Source organism: Corythoichthys intestinalis, chromosome 4 (assembly GCF_030265065.1).
Source record: "Corythoichthys intestinalis isolate RoL2023-P3 chromosome 4, ASM3026506v1, whole genome shotgun sequence".
Taxonomy (NCBI): Eukaryota; Metazoa; Chordata; class Actinopteri; order Syngnathiformes; family Syngnathidae; genus Corythoichthys; species Corythoichthys intestinalis.
Genome location: NC_080398.1, coordinates 23,523,672 through 23,547,104, shown reverse-complemented (window position 1 = coordinate 23,547,104; position 23,433 = coordinate 23,523,672). Strand labels below are relative to the sequence as shown.

General features: G+C 40.9%; 1 protein-coding gene across 3 annotated transcripts in view; it reads left to right on the top strand.

Moving 5' to 3' along the window:
• Positions 1–3,547: 3,547 nt before the first annotated feature.
• cicb (capicua transcriptional repressor b) overlaps positions 3,548–23,433 on the top strand; it is an 81,995-nt gene continuing 62,109 nt past the window's right edge. For 2 of the 3 annotated variants that reach the window (XM_057833676.1, XM_057833675.1), the window contains exons 1-2: positions 3,548–3,797; positions 18,047–21,855. In XM_057833676.1, the coding sequence (XP_057689659.1) occupies positions 18,141–21,855 (3,715 nt within the window). In that variant the 5' untranslated portion in view covers positions 3,548–3,797; positions 18,047–18,140. The remainder of the gene's footprint in view (positions 3,798–18,046; positions 21,856–23,433) is intronic. The other variant, XM_057833677.1, reaches the window with a different exon arrangement.

The window sequence follows — 23,433 nt, the reverse complement described above, 5'->3', positions numbered from 1 at the left end:
TAACAATCAAAATTCACGTTCTGTGCTAATTATTCCTTCAGTTACTGTTCAAGTTGTTTGTTTGTTTGTTTGTCTAAATATGGTATTTGGTAACACTTTATTTGACAGTGGCGCCATAAGACTGTCATTAGACAATCATAATTATGACGTGACACTGTCATGAGCATTAATGAATGCTTATAACAGTTGTCAATTGTCATTTACTTTTCTCCGGCAAATTATCTCACATTTGAATGGATGTAATAGATCCAAGCTGGACATAAATTTAGTTAGTGACGTAATTTGCCGAATGACACTTAATGACATCTGTCATAAGCATTCAGTAATGCCCACGATAGTGTCATGTCACAGTTATGACAGTCTTATGATGCCGCTGTCAAATAGAATGTTACCTATTAACCCAAGTAAAATGTTACCCATTAACCCAAATGCAACAACAAATAAACTGCACCTGACTATAAGCCGCAGGATTCAAAATGAAGGAATAAAGTCGCGGTTTATAGTTTTTTTTTTTTTTTTTTTTTTTTTTTTTGCAGTTGTGAGCTTTAAATTGGCCAGTGAGCATCAAAAACACTCGGAGACGGTTGATAACGAAGTGAGCAAGATGGAGTACCCAGATTATTTCCCTAAACTGTAATTGATTTCATAGGTTTATAGCACTTCAGTTTCATAGGTTAAAAAAGTGACTTCCATTCACTGCAGTGTCTGTAAATGTCCACTAGATGCTACCCTTCATCAACAATTAAACGGAAACAGTCTTGCTTCGTTGACAACGTTCACAGGTAAATTACCAAAGTCATTGAAATACTAAATTGAAGCAGGCCTATACTATACTTGACCAATTCTAACTTAGTCGTAAACAGCAAATTTGAAAATACTTCAACAGTGAAGAATATGAAAACAATTTTAATTGTAATTCAATGAAAATGAGTTTTCATTTTTCAGTGTTGGAACAAATATAAGGCTACCAGTGTGTTAGTGCAACGTTAGCTCATGTTAAATTAGCTTATCTTAGTTTAAAAACAAGCAGCACACACAAAAAATACATTCCTTTAAAATACATAACACCTTAAAAATGTTAAACAGGTGTGATTGATTAGGTTTATGGGGACTGGAAGTTAAACAAGGGGCTCAAAGAAACACTAAACTTAGACCATTAATGACAATTACAGAAGATTTAGAAAAGCAAGATATTCCCTACCCATGACCATATTTAAGGGAATATTTTTATGTTGTCAAATGAATCCTTTCTTGTGCGAGCATGAAAAATTAAATCTCTGTCTAATTGGAACTGTTTAAAAATGAACTACGACCGCTGACTCCATAAATTGGCCAACTCAGAACCTAAAGGTAAGTAATAGTAAGTAATAAATCTGCATTTATTTAATCTAATTAATCAGCGCTGAGACAAAAAAAAAAAAGTGAAGTGGGCTCAGAGGATCCACGTCGCAGAATATGCTGTACCTATCAAGTTTACTTGTGATCTGGCCACGAATAATGTTGAATCCTGCGGCTTAAGTGTTGATTTATTTGGGTTAACGGGTAACCCTTTATTTGACAGCGACGTCAAAAGACCGTCATAATTATGACATGACACTGTCATGGGCATTATTTAATGTTTATGACAGATGTCATTTAGTGTCATCTGGCAAATTTTGTCACTAACTCAGTCCAACTCAGATATTTTACATCCATTTAAAAGTGAGGTCATTTGGCGGATAACTCTAAAGGACATCTGTCATAAGCATTTATTAATGCTCATGACAGTGTGTTGCCATGATTATGATGGTCTAATGACAGTCTTTTGACATTGCTGTCAAATAAAGTGTTATCGGTTAATATCTTTTGGTGTAAATACCCCATAATACAGTGAGGATAGCTGCGGCTTATAGTCCAATGCGGCTTATCTATGAACAAAGGCTGTTTTTGTGTCAAATTTAGTGGGTGGGGGCTTATAGACAGGTGCGCCTTATAGTCCGAAAATTATGGTAAGTGAGATTTAGAGGCCGCCGGGCAGTCTACAAAAGACACAAAGGTAAGTTGTATGGCTGGGTGATATGTAATAAAAGTCAAAGTCCAATGTATTTAGCGTGAATATTGATTATGTTACATACACTGTGCGTATATTTAATTTTTTTCCTTGCAAAGTTAAGAGTAAATTTTCTAAGCTAAACCCAACAATGACATGTCATAAGTAGTTTTATTGAAATAAATGCTTGATAAGAAAAAAAAAAAAAAAAAAGCTCAGTTGTTCAAATGATAAAATGTAAACATGAAAGTTGTATGACAACAGAACTAACTCATCGGAAGTTAAAGCACTGTAAGGTGCACATTCGAAATATATCAACATACATGATAAAGTCTAATTCCATATTCAATTTTAAATGATATTGATACAATTTTTATATTGATATAATGCCCTGGTGTTTTTTTTTCTCCCAGTCAGTTCACAATATTGTGCCATAAAAGCCTTCGCTCTATTTATTGAATATAATTTGCCACTCCTATCTAAAAATTATTTTCATGAAAGTAAATATCAACAACTACCTTTTGACCGCTGTCAAATTTGACACTTTAACCCCCTCAATCACATCGACAGGGGGCGCGCGCGTCTGTCCCAGTCCGGGTACCCCACCACACACAAAGGCGATTATGTAATATCTGCATTTGTGCCACTCACTCATCTTTCGGTGAGTCGTATCTTTGTCTTAACTTGAAACATTGAAAAAAATGAAACCCACCTAAAGGCGACATAACCAAATGGGACAATCATCTTCCCACAATTTACAAACAAGAGGTTAGTTGAGTTTACGCTAGACCACGCCCCTTTCAACCAGCTGGTGGCAACACTCTCGCTGACGTCACCCTCGCGTGCGGCTATTGGCTGTGAGAACGTCGTGTAGCTGGCCAATCGCCTTCCCCTACGGTGACGTCGTCGGGCTCCAGCCTCGTTCACTTTGAGCGGAGTGGGCGGAGCGAGAGGGAGAGCGGAGGACCTTTGCCACGTGGTGATTGGCTGGTGCCGCGGAGAATGCGGGGCTCTGTTGCTGAGAGAGAGTAAAAAGAGAGGGAAGAGTAGGAAGTCGCGTCAAGTAAACAATATAGCCAAATTTACCTCCAAATGATGGTACATTCAATCGGAAACAGTTTAAATAAGGTGCAAAATACCCTTACGTATTACACATTTGATACGATGCATTACCATCACCATGTCCTCGTATGCCTCTGTCAATAATGGCAAACATATTGGTTCTCACAAAGGGGAGGGAGCATTTGTGCCTTCTTATTGGCTCTCGTCGGCGTAGTCCCGCCTCTCAGCCCTCCCTCGTGCTGTTCCTATGGGTCCCAGAACTCTCATTGGCTACTGTAAAGTTTGGGACGGGACACCGGTTTGCCTAAGCGTAGCCACCGCTATTGGCTGGCTTTCCAATCCGTCAAGTAGAGCTTGACAGTTCGACGCGCCCCCTCTACTAAGCACACGGCCCCCGATTGGCTACTGTACCTGTCAGCGACCTCCGATTGGCCGCTTCGCCCAGCTGTTAGTGGTTCATTCACCATTTTGTGACTGTAGTGGAAAAGAGACGAGCGATACTTTTGCGTATCCTCGTTGGAGTTTGAGTGCGGGGAGCTTGGTGATGTTTGACTGGGGGGAAAAGTAACTCGCCCCCGGGACTGCAGAGTCCTCCAAGCCGACAGCCTACGGATGTTAGCGGGTGCCGTGCGGGCTGCCTCATCCGCAAAATAAGACCATAAATCTTTTTTTTCTTCCCTGCTGAAGAGGAAAAAGCTCCGCTCGGGTGAGTTACAACTAAGTTAGCAGGAAAAGTCCTGTAAAGCCGGACCGGTTTAAGGGCTTCCTTTACGGGGGGAATAAACTGCCACACTACCGGGATGTTGTTCTGGTTCTGCCCGAAGAGAAACCGCTCGTCAGGCAGGACGAGGGGGGGTGCCGTGCACGCACACACACTACGGAACAATCTTTAAAACTTTCTCAAAATGTCATACCACGAATAAACATGACAACCAGCAAAAAATATAACACGAACACTGCTTTATTATAATATTGTAGTGGATTTTCGCTACTTTTCTTTCCACCTTTTCCGTGTTGACTCTAAGTCGAAAAACACACGTCGACCTCTTTTCGCGGCACTGCGGTCCAATTTTTTCATTAAATACGCCACAACGGGACATTTAGTACACTTGTCTTTTTCATACGCATTCATTTTACTGAAGATAAATGTGAGTCATAGCGTGGTGAATTAAACGCTAATTTACCCGGTTTAGGGTGGCCGTCGTCGTCGTCGTCGTTGTTGTTGTGTAGTAGTAGTAAGTCGTGCGTACTACGTAGGTTTTACAACTGTGCAGCATTGCTTTAGCTAGCTAACATTCTTTTTCAAAGTGTGAAATGATTTAGTAATAGTTTAGTCGATGTCTTTGCTATGTTTAAGAGGTAAGAATCCGGCCTGTCCTGTTGCCATCCCCTAAAAACAACACCAGTTTGTTTGACTTGACATTTTCAGGTGTTGTTTAGGAGCAGGCCTTTGAAATTATAGATATGATGATATTAGTACTATACAAAAGCAATAAGGCTTTTCCTACATTGGATCACCTCCATAAATCTGTAGGAACATCATAGTTGAATCTCAGTTATGCTACTTTTTGTTTTGCTTTTTAGAATGTATCATTGCAGGGACCTTAATGCCCATGACAGGAAGTCAAGCCATCCTCAAATGTGGACCTGGTACCAAAACCAATCCCAATACTCATGTTCAAGAGTGCAACCTACGGCCTGTGGGCCTTATAGGGACCCTCAGAGCATATAAGCATACTCGTGATGCATCATCGTGAATGTTCGCCGTGTCAAATTTTGCTACGCCAAAGTGTGTGAGCACATCTTGCGTCTTGCTTGCTTGACCCACTTAAAGGCAAATGCTGTCCCCTTCAGTCGCCACGAGTGAAATAGTAAAAACAAGCAAAACTGCCAGAAGCAGCCATCGTGCCTTGACACTCCCTTGTTAACGGCAACTCGTCAAAACCATGACTTCTGAAATTTTTTTATACCAAGAGCCATCTTATGTTCATCAGAAACAATGCTGAAGTACATCTGAACATTAACTCTGTGCTTGGATATAGCCACTATTTGTACATAGCAAAAAATCTCGGTAATTCAATTATCGCCCATCTGTCTAGGACAGTGTTTCCCAACCTGCATTTAACTAGGCGCATTTTCTACTTTATGACAACTCGCCCGACACACTAACAAACAAAAATGTCACATGAAGTATTGACACGATGCTGAAATAGCGATGGACTTGTCTCAATTCGCAAACAAATAAAGTTAATAAAGGTGAAATCCTGGCCTGGTTAGTTAAAAAATACATATTCTGTATTATAAATGCAACAAGTGGAGATAAGGACACAGATTAATTGTACCTTTGGCCATCAAGTGGAACAGCGAATTAACTATTCTGTCCGTCACTTTATCTCACTATTGTACATTTATAGGAAAATTTGATAACACCACCTTTTTTCTTTAATTTTGAGTTACGTTTAATGTCTGTTAACACTAAAGGTGTATCAGACAAAAAAAAAAAAAAAGATCACGACATGCCAAAAAGCACTTTTTTTGGTAGTAAAAGCATTTAAGCTGAAAAATAAACTGATGACATATGGGTGGTCTATTATTTTTTTCCATGATGACAGCTAGATGAACAAAAACTTGTTGTTTGTGGTAAATGAATACATATTTCAATACCATGAAGTTGTAACTTCCTGTCAATGAGTGGTTTGGAATAACTGGAGAAACGTACTTGATTAAGAATAGGGCTCATTAGGGTGAATTCAAAATGGTCGAATTCTCTTTCAGTGGATGGGACTTTTTTTGGCGACATGTCTTGATAGACGTGTCCGCTTGATTCCGTGTCGAGGCATGAAGCATTCTCCAGCTTTCTATAGGTCGCTACTCATTGACAATGTGCGGGTCGTGCTTGGGACCCCTAAACTATACAAAAGATATGTGTTAGTCTTAAAAACCCCCAGAATTTTTTTATTCTTTGGAAGGTTGATAAACATAGTGATTCCAAGAGAGCCCTAGTACAAAAAAAAACTATAATTAACCCAGTAATTCTCCTAATACATTATAAAAGCATCCAAAATGTGGTAAATTTGTGGATTTTTTAAAAAATAAGCCAAATTAAAGATGCAAATGACCCAAGTAACATAGTTTCCCCAACTCATACCTTTTTATGTATAGACTGTGTTAAGACTCACTGAAGTTATAAATACTGTGCACACTGCACACACCCTTTTGAGTCAATGACAAAACACACTGCCTTTGCGCCTTTTGATTTGTAGAAATGGTGTCACTACATGTATGGCTTGAACCAAAAACGTCCATTTTAATGCATCTCAGTAAATGTGTGTGTGCGTGTTGTGTGAGGCAAGAGAGATTTTAACAATGTGTGCATGACTGCACTGTAAATTCCGCAAAGACAGAGGCAGAGAAAGAAAGCATTCTAAAAGTATCTGTGTAAAGTTTGACGTGTTGAGAGGATGGCGAGTTATCATTGTTTATCCTGACGCTGTTTGTCCGGTCCAACACCATGGGAAAGACAAGCTCGCCGTGTGTCCGTCTCGTCATGGTAACATTCCTGCTCTTGATCCCAATGCCTTGATCACGCCTCACTTAGATTATGCACATACAGCAGAATAAGCATTGCGCAAAATTGACATTATTTAAATTAAATAAATTGGGAAAAAAACAATTGGATGACAGATGCCAATAGCATCTGTTATCTAGTTTGTTTGTTTTTTCAGTGCATGACGTCTCCCTCTCCTTATTCTAAAAACAAGTGAGTGAGTATGCGTCAGTACACTGACACGATTATAACACCTTTGTAATTGAAATTACCGTATCAAGTCTGATGATGAATATTATGAAAATAAAGTTGTCATTTATAGTTGAAAAATTAAAGACTTAGTCTGCATGAGAGGCTTTTTAAAAAATATGAGACCAAAGTTTGCGGGAAAAAAATAGTTTTTATATTTTTCAGTTTTAGGAAAACAAAGATGTAACATTATGCGACTCAAGTTTAAATTAAAATTTTGAGATTATAAAGAAGATGTTGGGACTCAAGTCAAGCTGTTTCCATTTTAAAATCTTTATAACATAAAATGAAGTCAGTAGTGAGACTCTAGGTGGAATGTAGCGAAAAAGTTAAATACCACAGGAATAAGTCTATTAATGAATGCTGTGAAAGCAAAGTCACCGTATACACTATGTTACAATTTTGCATTAAAAGTTGATTTTTTTTTTCGCATATCATATTAGCCATTTTGCAAGTAAATTCGAATGACACAAGAAGTCTTTATTAGAAGTCTGTAAGGAGGCACATTCTAATGAGGTTAACATGTTGATGTGGCCATGAAATTGCTGATTCCATTCAATGCCAATCAAAATGGCGCCTCTCATTCCCTTTAAATATGATTAATATCCATCTCACATGTAGAAATCTCTACAGAAAAGCACAAAAGCAGTCTATGTGTGGCCAGAATGTGGTCAATGCACTTGAAAGGTGTGGCAACAAAAAACTTATGCCACTGTCATTAAATCATTGGCTGCAATAGACCTCCAATCCATTCGGATGAATTAAATACAGTTATCAACGAGAATGTCGTCATTTGAACAAAGTTTATGGATTCTGGTTAACAATTTTTCTCATTATTGGAATTGTAGAAGTTAAACGAGTTAGCGATAACTGCTAGCAACTTACCGTATTTTCGGACTATAAGTCACACCTGAGTATAAGTCGCACCAGCCATAAAATGCCCAATGAAGAAGAAAAAAACATATAAGTAGCACCGGACTATAAGTCGCATTTTTGGGGGAAATTTACTTGATCAAATCCAACACATAGAACAGATATGTCACCTTGAAAGGCAATTTAAAATAAAAATTAGGGCTGTCAAAATTATCGCGTTAAAGGGCGGTAATTAATTTTTTGAAATTAATCACGTTAAAATATTTGTCGCATTTAACGCCCATGCCCTGCTCAAACAGATTAAAATGACAGCAGTGTCATGTTCATTTGTTACTTGTGGTTTTTGTTTTGTTTTGTTGCCCTCTGCTGGCGCTTGGGTGCGGCTGACTTTATTTTACGGCCAGGAGCCCATGTCACGTCTCGCTCGGCGACGTCAACAATGGCGAACTACTAGTTTATTTTTTGTTTGAAAATGTTACTAATTTTATTAAAAGAAAACATTAAGAGGGGTTTTAATATAAAATTTCTACAACTTGTACTAACATTTATCTTTTAAGAACTACAAGTCTTTCTATCCATGGATCGCTTTTACAGAATGTTAATAATGTTAATGCCATCTTGTTGATATATATATTGTTATAATAAACAAATATAGTACTTATGTACGGTATGTTGAATGTATATATCCGTCTTGTGTCTTATCTTTCCATTCCAACAATGATTTACAGAAAAAATATGGCATATTTTATAGATGGTTTGAATTGCGATTAATTACGATTAATTAATGTTTTAACTGTGATTAACTCGATTAAAAATTTTAATCGTTTGACAGCCCTAATAAAAATACAGTAGAGAACAACATGTTGAATAAGTGTACAGTATGATAATGTTACATGATGCATGAACAACAAAATGCGAACGTGGCCGGTATGTTAACGTAACATAGCTATTAAGAGTTATCCAGATAACTATAGCACAGAGAACATACTAACAAGTTTACCAAATCATCAGTGTCACTCCAAAACACCAAAATAACATGTGAACTCATATAATAATGTGTTAATAATTTCACACATAAGTCGCTCCTGAGTATAAGTCGCACGCCCAGCCAAACTATGAAAAAAACTGCGACTTATAGTCCGAAAAATACGGTACACGCAGTACCAAAAACCCCCATCCCATCGTCTCTGCAGGATTGTAGGGTAGACACAGGATTTCTTGTTCTTTTTGTGTTTATAACTGATTTGACATTTCAACCTTGACCAGAATCTCAATGTAATTTTTAGCAAAAATTTTAAAATTGTAAGTTATATGCCATTAATCTTCATCAAGTTCCATTTCATGCTCGGTAATTATCTTGACACGGTGGTGGCATCACAAAAGAAAATACCATCGAAAAACGCATCTGTAGGGTAAATCCATCAGATGACTTTGGGGGTTCCACCACATACGGTTAACCATATGTATATCTATGTTAAAACAAGCCTTTTATGCATTAATTATACTCTCTTTCTTCCTCGAGTGGGTCTGGCAACCCTGCTATTTACGCTGGGAATTTCACATCTCTCGCTCGAGTGAACAAGAATGTTGCTCTCTGGTTTTTTGAAGCAGAGAAGAAAAAAAGAAATCATCGTGCTTATAACTCGATGGGCTGGTACGGCAGAGCTACTCCCCCAAATACTTTCCAGTGAAAAGAAGGAGATGGGTCAAGACGCCAGAATTGCACAAACTCTTCTGTGTTATATCAGAATGTGAACACACACACACAGCACAAGCATGACCGGACACATTTTTTTCCGAGCAAAGATCAACCAGCGATTTCGTGGAGCAGTCGTTAGGCCGATAACTGCAGACTCCTTTCTGCCTTTTTATTTGTCACACATTAGGAACATTAGCTGGAAATAAGCAGCACAAAAGGTAGCGCTGCGTACTTGCATAAGAACACATCCAGAATAGTTTACCAACAAGATGGAGGGATTCGTGAACAGATGTGTAACGGTAGTCAGGAGTTTTGTTACTTTTGGGCTAAAACCTAGAAAGCTGAAAATGGACGAAAGCTTTTAACGTTCACATGGACAAAAGAGTGACTTCATAAAAATCAGTGAGGCTGACCCGAGTGGGCAGTGCATGAGATGCCCTTGCAATCTTACATGTTAGGAAAGGAAATGTGTGCATTTGTTTGGAGAAGCAATAAGTCGAAGGGCGAAAAAGAGTATTACGGCAATAACGTAAGCTCTCCACAGCTTTTTTTTTTTTTTTTACTAGTCCAAAAGTCAGTTTACTCAAATATCAAGTTTCAATTTTACCTAATTATTGCAGCATAAGACTTCTTTCCCGTAACATTGTACAATGTTTGTCGAAATACTGGGACTATTCCTGTCACGCTGACTTTTTAAGTCGTATTTTTTTTGTTAGTTTATCATCTGTCAGATTCATAGGCGGAGTTTGACTTTTGGGGCAGGTGGGGCACAGCATGTTGATGACCCCGAATCGCAGCGTCAGCAATAAAAAAAAAACTTACAAGAATATGGCGGAAAACACTCAGGTGACTTGAAGTGCAGCTCTGAGACCCCCAACTTTCAAAATTGTCTGATATGCATGTGTGATACATCATTGGAAAGCTTAAAATCTCAATTTTATGGGGAAAGAACAATTTTGAACAGGGGGGCATTTTAAAAAAAAAAAAAAAAAAAAAAATTTTTTTTAAACAGCAAAACCCTATCTGAAGGTGAGCGTACGCGAGAGCAGAATTACAGACGCCATGACTTTAACGAGAAATTATCGCGTACTTACCTTGTTTCGATCCAAAAACTCCATGTAACATGTATCACTGAATGTCAAGACACAGCTGTGAATGGCCACAGCTGGATTTTGGGGGGATTTTATGGGTGAAACATGGTAATATAACGAGGGTCGCGATGCAGAAATCGCAGACATCAAGGAGTGGTCGAGATTTTCTTTTTCATATATTTACCCTTTTAAACATTTTTTTCCAATCCTTCTTTGTTTGAATCGATTATTTATCATCTAACATATTGTAGAAAATGCGACAGTAACAAAAAAATACAATTAAGCGATAGTTATGAGTTAGATATCCGTGACTTTTTTTACAAACGCCATTTTTTTCATTGTGACGTAATTTGTTTAAAAGTTTAAAATATGCGAGTGAATAATTTTTTAAAGTCGTTTTTTTTAGGAAGGAAATATGAGACATCAGTTAATGATTCTAAGCTAAAAACGACAGATATTTTCCAATAAGAAATATAAATAATTACCTTCGTTTTATGGCTGCGTTGAACAAAAACGGTTGTGCGACGTCTGTAACTGGGGGTTTTCAGAGTAAAACGGACGAATTAAAAGTAGTTCGGGGGCTTTATGCGCCCTGAATCTGCTATGGCAGCATATAGATATTTTGTTCTACCAAACGTAATAGTTGTTTTGTCTTAAAATACAGCAGTTTCTTTTAAAGAGGAGTGCAAGAGCAGAAACTGCTTTTTCAGTGTTGTCTGTGTTTTCCGCCGTATTTATAATAATAAGTTGAAAATGAGCGTTTTTTTGTTTCCCATCATTCTTTAGGGGAATTCTAAATCAGGCTTTAGGACAGCTATACTTTTCGCCAAGATCGTCATCCATTGAATATGGTACACTCGCCAGTGTCGTGCCAATGTAGTTACCCCTGTCAAAAATTGTATCCTCTGGGTGGAGCCACTGCGCTGCACTGATTTGCTTGATTATGGTGATGTAGTTATCTATGAGGTTTTAAAACATGGCCCATCCATAAAAAAAAACAAAAAAAAAAACTTTTTTTTCCCCGTCATATAACGTAACATACGTACTGAACGTTAAAAAAGGCAATGTTTACTGTTTTACTCGTAGGATGAACTATAACTGTTATTACTGTAATTCAAGTCCTATATGGAGTTTCTCCAGTTAAATAAACGTTGACGTCCAAAATATATAACTGTGGTCCTTTTCTGGCTTCAATTAATTGTTTAAATCGACATAACTCATAACTAATATGCGTGTGTGCGCTCCCGCGGCCAGTGGATACAATTTTTGACGGGGATAACTACATTTGCAAGACACCGGTGGTAGCTCTGTTGTACAATTAGCAACTTTAGTTGGGCAAATTGTAACTCCGCTCACCATTTTGGCTGTGCTGTCTGGCGTTTCATGGTCCACATTTTCAATCCTTGGTTCTTGCTCAGTAGTTGCTGTCGCTTTTGAAAGCTTAGGTTTGAAAAAATGTGTATACTGTATCCATCTTGCCTCTTCGGTCCTCGAGTGGTTTTGGCTAAGCAAAGCAAATGACCGTCAAAGGTGCTAGTCACATGATCTGTCCGAAAAATTAATATTATTACAAAAATATCTTTTTTTGTTCATTTCATTTTTACTTTATTTCATTTTAACTTTTATAAACAATATTTTACCGGAAAACTCTTAATTTTAAAATCATACATCAGAAATTCAATTACGTGCAATGACACTTTTCGGCCACCAGCCCCCACCCCCCACCCCCTTTAAACTCCGCGTATGGTCAGATTACAAATATATCATTGACATGCTTGATCGTAAAACGTTTTTCATAATGCTGCATAGCCTGATTTTCGTCATTGTACGACTTTAGCCATAAATTGCATTATTTTTGTCACCCCACAACTATTTACTCACAGTATTAAAACTTTTAAGCTTCCCATTGTGCCTATTTTTCTTTGCAATTTTACACTTCATATCTAATATTATTACGATTTAATTCTCATTATTCTATGACATTTTTTTTTACATATATAGATTCTCTTTCATGTCTCATTACACTTCAACTTTATTCTCATCAAATTTGTTTCATATAACAATCATTTTTTTGTGCTTTTATCTTTTTTCCTTTTTTACATACAGTAACTGCCAATGTTCATTAGCACATGTTAACGTCATTTTTTTCTCATCACAGCAACTTTTTTCCTGTAGCATTTTGACTTTTTCTATTGCCTAATTAGGATATTATTCCATAAGTTTTCAGTGTAATATTTCATTTCTCTCTTAGGATTACGATGTTTTTCCTTCAAATACAACTTCACTGTCATAAGTAGGGGCGAGAACCCTCTGGGTACCTCACGATATGATTTGAGATACAAGTCTCACGATAATGATGATCTCATGATGTGGCGATACACCACGCTCATATTTTTCTATCATTTCCATCTTATTTTCAATGGTAAGCCTAACCTTTTACCTTTATTTACAACCTGGACTTACATTGTTGGAACCCATGTTGATTTCTCTCACAAGAAACTGCGGCGCTGTCATATATCGTCGTATTTTGAGCATGTAGACAGATGTAGAAACAAATGGCGAGTCAAATTTTACGTCGCATGTCGAAAAGATCGTGTGTCGAAGCGATGGTATGTAGAGATGCCACTGTATATCGATTCATAGTTGGAGCATATCGATCACATTTTGGGATACAAACTATTGCGACATCACCTTTTCGATATATTGTCACACTCCTATTCGTAAGCTGTTTTTCACACTATTTTGCAACGTATTTCTTGTAATTTGACATCATTGTCATAACTGCACAACTTTTTCTCCTTGTAAAATTGGAGGTTTCTGTTAAGAATGTGATAATGTTCTCTTCATCTTTCGACTTGATTCTCGTATTTGTACAACATTTTTTATCATCATTCTTCCTCTACCATTACTTTTTCTTTAAATATAATGGTGTTATTCATGCCACTGACATTTTCCTCATACTAGAGAACTCCATTCTTGTAAGTTCTGAGACTTTTCCTATAACAACCAAATTTTTCCTTCTCTGTAATATTACTTATTGCCGTCGCTCTAAGAATTTTTTCAGGGTATCTTTTTATCCTTTTATAAAGACTTTTTTTCTCGCAGCATAAAGACAGTAACATAACAATATTTTCTTGTAATGTTCCAATTTAATTTCCGTCGCTTTCCTTTCGTAAAACTCTATTTTTCTTACCCCAAGTAATATCAGGAAATTATTCTCTTCACGTGACAATTTTTTCATGACTTGCTAATGGTGTAGTTTTAAAAAATTCCCCTTAAAAGAAGCATGTCTTAATCAATTCACGTGTTCAGATTACACGTTCCGTCACAATTTTTTCACAAGTGTTTTTAATCTATTATTATTTAGAATGCTATTTAAATGTGTACTCTCATTTGCGATTATATGACTCCTTTTATCTTACAGAAGAAGAAATGTCTTTAAAGTATGTTTATGTTTTGATATTTTGCTCATTAGCAAAAAACATATTTTTGTTTCTGATCAGGATTTATAAGAAGAGTCATTTTGGTAGTCTTTTGGGATGAACAGGAGTTCTTCTCCCCGAGTGTTGCAATTTACATCGTCTTTAGCAACAAGGTCACCTTATGCAAATATGTATATGCACTCAGTGTATGGTTTAACGCGTGTTGTAATTATAAGAAGGCGTGCATTGCTACATGTTTGTACACGATTACACTGAAGGACAGCACATGCTGGAGTGTTTGCGCAGTCTGTATTTGTCGTTGGGCATCCCGTGCCAACCTTTTTTTCGAAACATTTCTCCCATTTTTGTCCGCATTATTCTTGTTCGTCTTCCTCTCTGCCGAAACATTTGTGTCGGAAGACACATGGGAATGCTCGAGAAAAGTGTGAGAGTAAAAAGAGAGGCTGTGGAAATTCCCAGCCACTACTCCAGAACGCTCTTAACAAACATCCGCACGGCACCTCTACATCCCCCTCACACACTCGTGTTGTTGGGTGACCTCACCCAGGGCTGCCGCCAGCTCCTTTCCCTCCCTGATGGAAGGCTAAATAAACGGTTTGTTGTTGCAGCGCCGAGTTTGAAGACGCCGTTAAAGCGTAGCGTGAGAAAAAGCGCCTCCGTCGCATGTGAAAGTAGCTCGAGGGACGTAGGGCAAATCAGGCGACCTGTAGTATGCGCTTTTACGCTTGTTTGTGTGTGTGATGAAGAGAGTTTTTGTTTAAAGAACAGGTATCGAACTCAAGCCCTGGTCGCCAGATTTGGTGCGTCTCATCTTTTTATGTGGCCCACTTAAGCAAATCATGTGAATCTATTTCATGTTTCTTACAATTCTTTGCCAAAATTGCAAAATTTCTTCTTTTTTTATTCTTTACTGCTGTGGTCATTCGTTCGATGTTGATGAAAAGGTAGACACAATCAAACAGAGTATGAATGATACTAAAGCCCCTTTCACATGCACCTGGACACCGTTAAATTCGCGGGATTAAAACGGGTAGCCCTTGAGTGTGAAAGCAACTTCCTGTGTTGACTGACACGGAGATTACGTGGACATTTAACAGCTCGCATTTTAGTATTATGTCCGGGACGAGGCATGTGTGAAAGCACGCATTTGATTCCCGGGTCACAGCAGGAAGGCTGATGACTTAAATATATTGGCGGGCCGATCGTCATTTCCTTTTTCTTCGCAGTAAAGGCCGAGTTATGCTTCCACGTCAAACCTGCACCGTCAAGGAAGACCCGATTTACGACCCTGCGCCGTAGCCTGAAGGCAGAGTTATGCTTCCACGTCAGACCTGCGTCGTCAAGGAAAACCCGATTTACGACCCTGCCCCGTAGCCTGACGCGGTCCTATTGAATTTTCAAACCCTAATGTCACGTGGACGCATATGACTTGACGGAAATGGACTGTGATTGGTCTGCTCAGACTGTTGCTCGTCAAGACATCAAATGGAAAGGTCAGCGATTGAATAAAAAAATGGAAGAACCACCGAGACGTGTGTGTTCGGAATTGAGTGGCCACACGAAGCGGTGACCCAGTCGGCCAAAAACTGCCAGCTTTTTATCACTTCATGTCGTATTTTTGGTTGGTGCACTTCATCATTTATTGTGTACATCTGTTTGCTGTGAGTCTTTGACTTATTTACGTGTCACACTTGAAGTATATGAAGTATAAAGCACAGGTTTGGTGTCAAAAGAGTTGTTTTGATGTTTCATTTTCAATAACAGACAGTTCACACACGATACATCATCACTGATTGAGAGTGCCGCGGTGCTTTTATGATAACGTTAACATCAAGGCTTCCAACGCAGTTTGGGAAGTTTCATAGATGCCAGAAATCTGCTATGGCTTCTAACTGGCTGGTTGTAGAACACGGCAAACAAATCAGGCTGGAAGGCTATGCAGACCTTGGACAAAACGCTGCACGCAGTGCTCGACGCCAGTTTGAAGCTAGCTGCCACAGCTAGTTGGTTTTCATCCGAGGCTAAAACTCTCTATGCGGCATCAAAAGTTGGACAGACCGTCTCGAAACCGTCTTCTGCGTTGCCTGCGCCTCAACATTTGAATGATCAACATCTATTCAATGTTGATGAGCTGAAGATCCACAGTCAAGCGTTCCATCCTGCATTGTTTATTTTTTTCTCCATTAAACTAGACAAGAGGAAGTCAACAAGCATGCCCCAAAACAGTACAAACATAATGCCACATACTTCTAGTGGTTTGGTGGTGAATTACAGAGCAACGCGTCACCTGGGCGGAGAACCATCGAATGTCGAATGACGCCGTAGTTGCTGCGCCGTCACCGCAACGCGGGAGCATAACTCAGGCTTGAGACAAAAAGCGGTAAACAAGAAAGAGTACAAGGTGTCGAATGGCGGCCAGATAGTTGATATCTCGGCACCCTTCTCTTGGATCGCCTGTGTCTTGAATACAGTCTTGATGAGCTTGAATTGGCTGCATGTACGATGTCGGGAATGTTCCCGCAACTGGCTATCTGACCAACAGAACGTGACAGCCGATGCTGACAAAAAAATGACGTAATGTCCAGGTTATAAAATCGCGCCAGCCGCCCTCCCCACACAGAGAGAGGCGAAACGCCAACCGTGATATATATAGCCACTTTCGCACATACAACCCGGTTTATTCCCGGGACATTTCCCCATGTGTGAAAGCCATGACACAGCTAAATCCTGCGTAACCTTACATGGGGATTTACTGGAATATAAGTCTGAAAAGGGCTAAAGTATCATATAAACATAGAATGTGTTGAATAGGTAGTAGAAAGTGTTGCGATTGTGAGAAATGAAAATAGCTCTGTGAGTTTTTCAACTTCATTTTTGTCAGTTTTTTCATTTTAGGTGTCACAAGCTACACTTACATAACAGTTTTTCACAAAATAAAAGCAATAATTCAAAAACCTTTGGCAAAATATAATTGCAACTGACGCGAGTTTTCATTGGAAGCTGTTTTTTGAAGGAGCCTCAAAACTGGTAACGTTTCATCCTACTTGAATTCACTGACATAAGATACACTCAAAACCTGTTGCATGAAGAGAAGTGATCATGTGATTGGATACGTCACTTTCTCTAACTTATAAATTCGAAAAATGTGTTTACATTTCTTCTTATGATATTTTTTAGTATCGAAATATCTGAATGAATGAAGCATACAAACTTTTTTCAGATATTTGAATGTTTTTCTTTTTTCTCTTTCTTTTTCTCTTTTCTTTTTTTTTTTTGCGAAATTCAGATGTTGCAAATTCCTGCGGGTAATAGAAGCGTAGCTACAAATGCTGTTAGCCTCAAAATCACTTTTAGTTGTTAACATAGATGCTTGTTTTCTCAGATTTTTGATCAGAAACCAGGGTTTTGGGTGAAACAAACCTATGTTACAATGATGATAAGGAAAATACTTTTTTATGGCGAAAAAAGTGAGTACTTTCATTTTGGCAAGTTTGGTGCTTATGTCAGATAACAATAGTCTGAGGGTCAATGTACACAGCAACAAAAAGGTAGTCATTTGCATTGTTAAATAAAAGCGGCAGGGCAACCTTAGGTGTCCTCTTTCTTTTTTTTCCCGCAAACATGTGCATATGGCAGAGGGAAGCTTTTATGAGCAAGTTTATAAATCCTCAACACAAGGCGACACACTGAAATGCAGTAAATGTCAAATGTTCAACCATGCCAATTATTACATTTTGGATTGAAGATTGTGAAGCATAGTGGCACATGTATGTGGTTTGCCTTAAAGTCGAAGGTTCTGAGTTCAGAGCCTGGTTATGTGGAGTTTTCTTTGAGTATATTGTTCTCCTGAATTTCTTGTTAAGATAATTGAATTTTAAATTGTTCCATAAGTGTGAATTTAACTAGTGACCAGTCCAGGGTATACCTCACATCTTACCCACAGTTCTCAGCGTGAAGCTACACTTAACCTGCACCCTGAACAGGATACGCAGTAGAAAATGTGTGCATGCATTAAGATAGTGATTGACCCTGTGTGTTTTTCTTCCTCTCTAGCTCTGCAATACAGAGAAGAAGCAAAGACGAAGTGCCTTACAGGAGAGAGTGACAGGGAAGAGGAACGCCTTTCAAACCTGCATTGAAATAAAAAATGAGTCCATTAAAGAAACAACGGGGACGATCCCCTTCATCATCCCGGGGCCGAGGGGCTCGAAGAAGAGCGGGTGCTAAGCCTCCTCAAGAGAAAGACCCCAAAAAAATAAAGCGGGACTCACCCGGCAAAACCCCACAGAGCACACCCAGCACTTTCTCGAAGCAGAGCTTACCCTTAGTTGGTGACCTTCATAACGAGCCGAATACGGACAATGATACCCCCAGGAGGGGTGAGGCGAACGGACTGAGGAAACTGGTCGAGTCAGCTGATAAGGAAGCGCCAAAGACAGTAAAAGATGTGATGGCGTGTCGAAGCTCGTCCACCGACTCAGTAGCATCCCCTACCTCTCCCGCTGCACCACAAAGCACAGCCACGCCACCTCTAGCCGCCAGCCACAACCCCAGCCCGGCCTCGGTGTCTAGCAGAAAAACAGCCACTTTCAAGGCTCGCGTTCCCAAAAAGAAATACACATATGAGCACTTTTCCAACAACTCCACTCCTCCCACCATCCTTCCTACCTCCAACTCTGCACCCACAGGCATAACTTCCTGTAATAGCAACAGCAAAATCGGTGACAGTGTGAATCTGACTCTCAATAATATGAAGAACTGCAACAAGGTTAGTCATATGATTAATAAAAATACCGATGCTAGTATAAACGCTACAAAAAATGACACAAGCATGGTCAATAGCAGTGTAAAAAGCAGAAGCAATGCGTGCTCAGGTAATCAGTTATCAGTTCAACATGTGACCAGCAAAGCCACAGAAGATTATGGGGCCCTCAGGACAGTAGCCCCCCAAGAAAAAATGTCCCAAGTGGGGGAGGCCGAATCAGACAGGCCCCCCAACTCGGTGCGCTCCTCCTCCACTGATACAGCCAGCGAGCACTCGGCTGATTTGGAAATGATAGAAGCAAACGGACCAAGCAATCTGAACACCCCTGCCCCCTTTCTAAACTTGCCGCCCAAGCGAGTCAACGATACAGGTGGACCTGCTGAAGCACTTGCTACAGGTTTAAAAAACCAGAGGGTTCTGGCTCGCCAGATAAGGAGCTTGATGGAGAGCACTGCCGACACTTCAGGGCAAGTGGGGTTCAAGGAAAGGGTCTCTTACCCAGCTTCTCCGGTGTTCAGACCTGGTGTGGTGAGAGGGGTCAGTGGCAATACAGTTGAAGTTCAACTTCAAGGAAAGGACATAATTATTAGATATCCTTTTGATGGCAGAACCACGATGACAGCGTCAGGATCTGGTAGCATTGTAGAGATAGTTTTGGATGAACCCCCACCTGGCTTGTCACCAGTAGCGGTTAGTACCAGAGTCTGTGTGCCCTATGGCGGAGAGGAGGGGGGCCCTTTGCTATACAGAGAGGGGGTTATCTCTCAGGTGGACCCTCACCCAGGTGTCTCGTTCCCCTACCAGGTAGTCCTGAGTGAAGACGGCGAGACCCTGGGTGGCATGAATGGCCGTCAGGAGGGAGACAAAAGTAAAGCTCAGACCGTGTGGGTTTCACGACAGAGTCTGAGACTGCTCACCCCTCCCTGGGATGTCCCGCACTTGGTGGGTGGGGGGGTGCGGGAAAGAGAGCGGGACAGGGAAAGGGAAGAAAGAGAGTGGAGGGAAGAGATGGAGGTAGAGAGAGAGGTATGCCAGTTGAGTAGTGGAATGGGTGTACTGGGAGTTGGAGCAAGGCTGAGCCATGGCTTGTCTCATCAAGGGGTTGCCGCAGGGCTTCCCTATGGAAATGTACATCTGCCTCCTCATCCCTCCTCCGTTACTTCTAGTGTGGGGCCTACCACGGTCTATTCAGATAGAGAGAGACAGAAACATGTAAATATCCCGGAAGAAGATGTTGAGGTATCTCGTTTCAATATGTCTGCTGCACCCAAGAGCAACTCTACAATGGTTCAGCAAAGAAATATAATTTCCAAGTCCAGTAGCTACCAACCGTCTTCACCCCACCTCTCTGTGGTGAGGGGTTTGGGTCCCTCTCATTTCACCACCCTAGCAAGCCCCCAGCTTCCCTCTTCGACTGCCTTACCCAGTTCCGAAATGAACAAAAGTCAGCAAAATCTACCTCCAGCCAAGATCACTCCCACTCAGACCCCAACACCCTTTTCAGCGGGGGGGATTTCCTCTACCTCTTCGCGCTCCAGGACGCCCCTCTCGTTGGCTCACCAGAAATACAAGAAGGGCGACGTTGTGTGCACCCAGAACGGTATACGTAAAAAGTTCAATGGTAAACAGTGGAGGAGACTCTGCTCCAGGGAGGGCTGCATGAAAGAATCTCAGCGTCGTGGCTACTGCTCCAGACACCTGTCGATGAGGACCAAGGAAATGGAGGCTGCCGGAGGGACGGAAAGGGTCGGCGGAGGAGGCAGCAGCTCAGGGACTGTGACGCCATCTGACCTGCGGGGCAGAGCGAGCAGTGAGTTTGAGTGGGATGAAACATCCAGGGAGAGCAGCGAGACGAGTAGCAGAGGAGACTCAAGACCACGCTTGCTCCTCCCCTCTGTCTTGCCCCATGAACTGTCAGCCCGCTTCGACTTTGACGAGTGTGAGGCGGCCACTATGTTGGTGTCGCTAGGAAGCTCCCGTTCTGGCACACCATCCTTCTCTCCCATTTCTAACCAGTCCCCCTTCTCCCCAGCCCCCTCTCCGTCGCCATCCCCGCTATTTGGCTTCAGGCCGGCGAACTTCTCCCCGATTACCGCCTCTCCGGTTCTTCAACACCGGCGGCACAGACAGCCAAGCGGCACGGGGGGAGGAGGGGGAGGGGGCAACAAGGTGACGAACCCAGCCGGGGGAGGAGAGCGGGAGAGACACACTTCAGGCATCCAGCCGACGTTCCACAGCAACCTCACGTTTACGGTCCCGATGAGCCCAAGTAAAAGAAAGCCAGACGCACCCCCTCCGCCACCCCTCCCTCTGCACCACCACAATTACACGCCTAAAACAGAGCTGGAGCAGGGCGACCTCAACAACTCTTTCAGAGTCTTGTCCCCGCAGACACCAGTTTCACATTCCCACACACCCAGCTTTTCGCGGCCGAGGGGAGCTGCTACCCCTTCCTCGAGCAGGCCCCCATCGTCCACAGCCACCTCCCCTCCTCCTCTACTAGTGTCCCCGACGCCTCCCTCCCCTCTGACCCCTGACGGAGGGCCTCGTCGCGTGGTCCCTGTTTCCCAGCAGAGCTTGCGGGATTCCCCCGTCATTGTGAGAAACCCTGACGTTCCACTGACAAAATTCATAGAGTGTCCCGTAGCAAAAGGGAGCGTTAAAGAAGGAGGAGTTGAGCCTCCTTTAACAAAAGATAATGGCCTAACCACCTTCACACCTCAACCAATTTCTGGCCTCCAGGTTCCCGTACCTATCAATGCCGCAGCAGCTCCTGTTCCCAATGGCACCGTTCTTCTCCGAAGTCCAGCACAAACTTTGCTGCTCGTGTCCCCTTCACCCTCTTCTATACCCACCTCAGACACTCCTGCCCCACTGCAAGCCCTCTCAGTCACTGTCAGCACAACCGTTGCTGCCCCCATTCCGTGCAGCGTGGACAGCTCTGGGGAACGAGGGGAGACGAGGGTTTTTGAGGGTGAGGTGCAACAACCAGTCCCCTGCCACCCATCCCCCACGGCGCTGCTTCCTCTGATCCTGCCCGTGGAGAGTCTTCACCCCACGCCGCGGAAGGACATCATTATGGGACGGCCCGGAACAGGTGAGAACACCTAAATTTGTATTTGTTCACATGAGATCAGAAAATAAGGACAGGGATTTTGTAACCATCCAGTCAAATTACACGCATCGTCTGTTATTACATATGTGCACAATACACAAAAACAACTGAAAATTGATGATTTAAGTAACATTATTGTTTTAATATTGTTCGTAATTAGCAAAAATGTTTTTGGAACGGTACAGATTTATGAAGTGCAAAACTTCCAGGCTTCTGTCTTTATTCGATGTTTTAATTTCATGTTGTGAATCGAGCTCACCAAATTTGTCCTAATTGCCAAGGCCTCACTAAAAAGAAATAAAAAAGTTGTGCTATGTGGGAGGAAAATCAGACGCTGCATTTATGTGTGCATCTGAATTTCCACTCATAATTTTTGTAATTTGTTTGAAGGCTTATTACTTTAGTCAACTAGAGAAATATGACTGTATCCCTTCACATTAGAATGTTTTACATGCTTCATTACATTGCTTTCTTCAAAGAAGTAAAATCAAACAAATTACTTTATAACCTTTTCCAGTAATTTTTAATAAGTTTTTTCACTTTCACTTTATGACTACTTTCTCATTACTTCTCCCATGGTTATTCATGAAAACCATAGTTAGATAATACTAAGCTGTTAACATTGTGAGCTTTATTTTCACATACAAGCCAATGTAGACTGACATGCTGCCGTGTGGGGTGCAGAAGCATTCTGGATGAGGTGTTGGTAATTTAGTACCGTACTGGCCCGAATATAAGACGGCCCTGATTATAAGACGACCCCCTCTTTTTCAAGACTCAAGTTTGAAAAAAGACTTTTTGAACACCAAATTAATTTTTATACAGGAAATAATTACAGTACATCTTAAACAAATGATTATAACAATATATTTGAGAGAGATTTGTGATAAAACAACAAAATTGCAATAACTGCATTAACCATCAAAGTGAAGTCTAACTGTAACGGTAGTCTTGAAACAAATCTGAATAAGGAAAAACACTGCAATAAAATAATGCAAACTGGTTAAACTTGAGAGTCGCTGAGATCTGTCATGACAGAACATCGCTTCAATGATATCTGGCGCCATCTAGCGTCGTGAATGGGGAGAGTAGCTGAGATCTGTCATAACAGAACATTGCTTCAATGATCTAGCGTCGTGAATGGGTATAACGTCTAGACCGCGAATACAAAACATCCCCCTCTTTTTCAATCTTACTTCAATGCAAAAAACACCGTCTTATATTCGGGCCAATACGGTGATCACATACAGGCAGGCAAAATTGAAAGGAGGCGGTTTGCGCTACTGTGAATTTCATTCGGCACCAAATACACTGAGGCCTCTCATTCCCTTAAAATGTGGCGCACTAACCTTTTGCATGAGTGTACATCACTATATTTAATTCTAAAATACTAGACAATTATAAATTGACTACTATTTCTATCTATACAAATCCACAATTAGGCTAAAATTAACTAGTAGTCACTGCAGTCCACTCATCTGAGATCATGTCCACAGTCTTGAACCACAAAGCTGATATGACCCGCATGTGGTGTCCATGCCCACCAAAAGAATGTCCTGT